General features: G+C 46.5%; 1 protein-coding gene and 1 non-coding gene across 2 annotated transcripts; one reads left to right on the forward strand and one right to left on the reverse strand.

Annotated features, from left to right (window-relative positions):
* Window positions 1–246: 246 nt before the first annotated feature.
* Window positions 247–319, reverse strand: TRNAA-AGC. Its single transcript has one exon. It is a non-coding gene; the product is annotated as a tRNA-Ala (tRNA).
* Window positions 320–1,578: 1,259 nt separating this feature from the next.
* Window positions 1,579–2,649, forward strand: LOC119353613. Its single transcript, XM_037620234.1, has 3 exons — window positions 1,579–1,821; window positions 1,993–2,370; window positions 2,509–2,649. The coding sequence occupies exons 1-3, from the start codon at window positions 1,579–1,581 to the stop codon at window positions 2,647–2,649; spliced, it is 762 nt and encodes a 253-aa protein (XP_037476131.1).
* Window positions 2,650–3,509: the final 860 nt, after the last annotated feature.

The following is a 3,509-nucleotide window of genomic DNA, read 5'->3' on the forward strand; positions in this document are numbered from 1 at the left end:
TGAAAGAGTAGAGTAGAGTAGAGGAGTGCACTAAAAGCCGGTATCATGGAGACTTTGTTCAGAGAGCTCTAATTTTGAAACCGAGCCTGTCCTCTCAAAAGACACGGTTGGTTTGAACACATGGACATGGACATGGAAAGGTGCATGATTGCGTACGGACGTCGCGAGTTGAAGCCAAACCTCGTTCAAAACCACGCGAGAGGAAGAGGATTGGAAGAAAATGCAAAAAAGAATGAAAATCAAATTTGGAGACGCGGGGTATCGATCCCCGTACCTCTCGCATGCTAAGCGAGCGCTCTACCATCTGAGCTACACCCCCAATGCGTGGGAACGATTTTATCGCCCCTAGATAATGAAACAGTAGCTGACAAACATTCGCAATCATGTTTCGTCTCTGCACACCACGTGACAACAAATGTCATCAAGAGCCCGTTGTAACCCGAGTGGTTTTTAATCTTATGCTAAGCATTTTGCGTAAGCCGAGATCTTTTTCTACAACCTCTCGGCTTACTGATACGCAATCCAGAGTCCTCTTCTTTTTCTTAACCGTGTGTACTTCTGTTGTTCGACTTACACCATTGTAAGCCGAGCACTCATGTGTTTAGTCTTGTTGAGGATATCGTTATAATTGGTAACTGCTCGGCTAGCTGACGAGTAGGGATAATAGAATAATCAATAAGTTAATCAGTTAATTAGATGATTTATCAATTTATGGGCTACTCGGCAACTTAACTGGTCAATTGGACGAATTCTTGAACATGAGTTTTTACACTCGGCTTACACATAGATACACACCAATGCGTGATTTTCCTGTTGTGGGTAGTCCAACCTGTATATTTGGAATAACATTCAATTCATATGTCGGAAAATACGGCAGAAAGTTACTCGCACAATGTGCATTATAAATTCGGGTTTAATTGTTTATATATCTTTGTAGATTTGTAACTTTTGCTTACCAATGAAGGATGCTTTCTATTTATTGATATTTTCTTAACGTGGTGATGAGACGATGTACATGTTTGAATACCGGCCCAACCAACCCTAAACCACTACACCAACTTTAGAGAAAATTAAATGCAAAATTAATTTTGCAATATGTAGCTAGCTAAAGAACATATCTTGTTAATAGATATGCATGCATGGGTCTTTGAGAGGAATTTTCCATAGCTTATTCAGTATATGACCATACGTACCATTACAGAAATGTTTTTTCACTGTTTTTATCTGGATCGATTCTTAGCAATTTTGGGTTAATTATAAAGAAAATCTGTGGTGTTATGACCCATTAAATGAGTACAATTATCATATGAGCGTAGAGTAAAAGCTGTAAATGGACGCTAAAGTTAGAGATGAGCACAATGCATGTGGGCGGTGGGCCGGAAGGCTGCCCTCATCCTCGCCGATCCTCCCCTATAAATCCACGCCTCCTCCCTTGCTTTCAACTCACCAAAACCAGTGACTTCCCTTCCCTTTCGACCTTCTACTGGTATTACCCATCGTCCCCCCTTTCGACCTTCCGCTGGTATTACCCATCGTCCTCCCTTTCGACCTTCTGTTAGTTTTACCCATCGTCCGGCAATGGCCCGCAAGAAGGTGCCCCTCCGCTACATTGGCAACTCAACACAGCGCCATACTTATGTGACGCGCCGCAACAGCCTGATGAAGAAGGCGGGCGAGTTGGGCATCCTGTGCAACACCAAGATCTGCATGCTGGTGTATGATGAGGGTGCCGCGTCGCCGGACGTTTACCCATCCCACATGGAGGCGGTGGCTATCCTGAATAGGTACAAGAACATGCCGGACATGTCGCGGTTCAAGAAGGTGGTGACCCAGGAGGAGTTCCTCACCAAGCAAGTCGCCAAGCTCCAGCATGAGGCCGACAAGCTCCGGCGCGAGCGTGAGGACCGCGATACCAGGATCCTTCTGCACAAGGCCATGCTCGGTGGCAACCTGAATGCTGAGGAGGTCACCAGGGTTGGATGTAAGTTGCAGGAGATCCGCAAGAGCCTCGCAGAGCGCATAGCAAATACCAGCGGGCAGCCGCCGATCTTCCAGCTCCAAGCGCAATACGTCACCGGCGGTGTCGACATGGGGCCTCCGTCGATGGACCAGGTGCCGCCACAGCAGGAGGGCTGGCAGCCAGAGGTCTTCCAGGCCCAGGCACCACGGGTCACGAGCAACGTCGACATGGGGTATCTGCCAACATATCAGGTTCCGCCTCAACAGCAACAAGGCTGGCAGCCACAGGTCTTTCGGCCCCAGGCGCCATACGTCATCGGCAATGTCGACATGGGGCCTCCGCAGATGTATCATGTGCCGCTGCAGCAGCACGGCTGGCAGCCACCGACCTTCCAGCCCCAGGCGTCATATGTCCCTAGTAGCGTTGACATGGGGCCTCCGCCGATGTATCAGGCGCAGACGCCATACGTCACTGGCAGCATTGACATAGGGCCTCCACCGATGTATCAGGCGCCGCCGCATCAGCAAGAGGGTTGGCTTGACATGCAGAGGTCCGAGGGGGCCAGCGCATTGCTCTACAATGCTAACGGTACTGGTGGCCACGACGGCGCCGGTACTAGCTCTAGCGTCGGCTTCCCCATGGATGATCTGATGCAGTTCTTCAACAATATGAGATCCGGGTTGAAGTGAGCGCCGATCGTGGGGAGCATCTTCTTCGAGTAGAGGATCTATCCTCACATGCAGTTCATGGTCATGCGTGTCGTCTCATTTTACTTAGTCTTGGCATGGTTAAGATGCAGGAATTGTTGTTAATAAGTTGAGACATTCAGTCTCGGTCGTGCTCTTTGAGCGAAGGCATTTTTATTCTAGTCGTTGAAATTGTTATATTGGATTTTTTCTGTCATGATCTGTTTGTTTGATATCTGATGTTTATTTGATCATAAGTTCGTAACTCGTACTTTGCACCGCCTCTGTGTCTATATACATGTTTTGTCAGTAGGCATAGCTATGTGTATACTTACAGAACTGTGTGTATACAACACTACTAGCCTTGATAGTTACTTAGTTTTGCAGCGGCTGCTATCAATGAATAAAGAACCTAAGCGCTATGATCTTGTGTTGGAAAATACTGCTAGCTAGGCCTTCCTTTTCTCATGATCAGAATTTTTCATTTTTCGGTATGAACATTGTGAAGTTGTAAGTGTGTCCCGGAATAAGTTGAGTGTCATGGTTCATCTTTGTCTGGATAACCATTTATAACCTAATTATTACATGTTGATAATTTGCTCGATTGGCCAATATGTTTTCATTTATTGTTTAGCTTATGTCTTCGTCCCACCGAAAGACACTTGGAAAAATCTTACAAGGATTATGAGAACCCAAAAAAGCAACAACCCAAGCTAAAAGAAGAAGAAACCGGACATGGCGTGAAAGGAGGTAGAAACAAAAGGAAAGAAGCAGGCTGATCTTGTGTGAAGTTACATATCTCGATCATGTAGCCATATTTTCTGTAGACCGATGCACTATATCATTGTCCGAGGAGTGAATGC

This window comes from Triticum dicoccoides, chromosome 2A, assembly GCF_002162155.2.
Source record: "Triticum dicoccoides isolate Atlit2015 ecotype Zavitan chromosome 2A, WEW_v2.0, whole genome shotgun sequence".
Lineage (NCBI taxonomy): Eukaryota > Viridiplantae > Streptophyta > Magnoliopsida > Poales > Poaceae > Triticum > Triticum dicoccoides.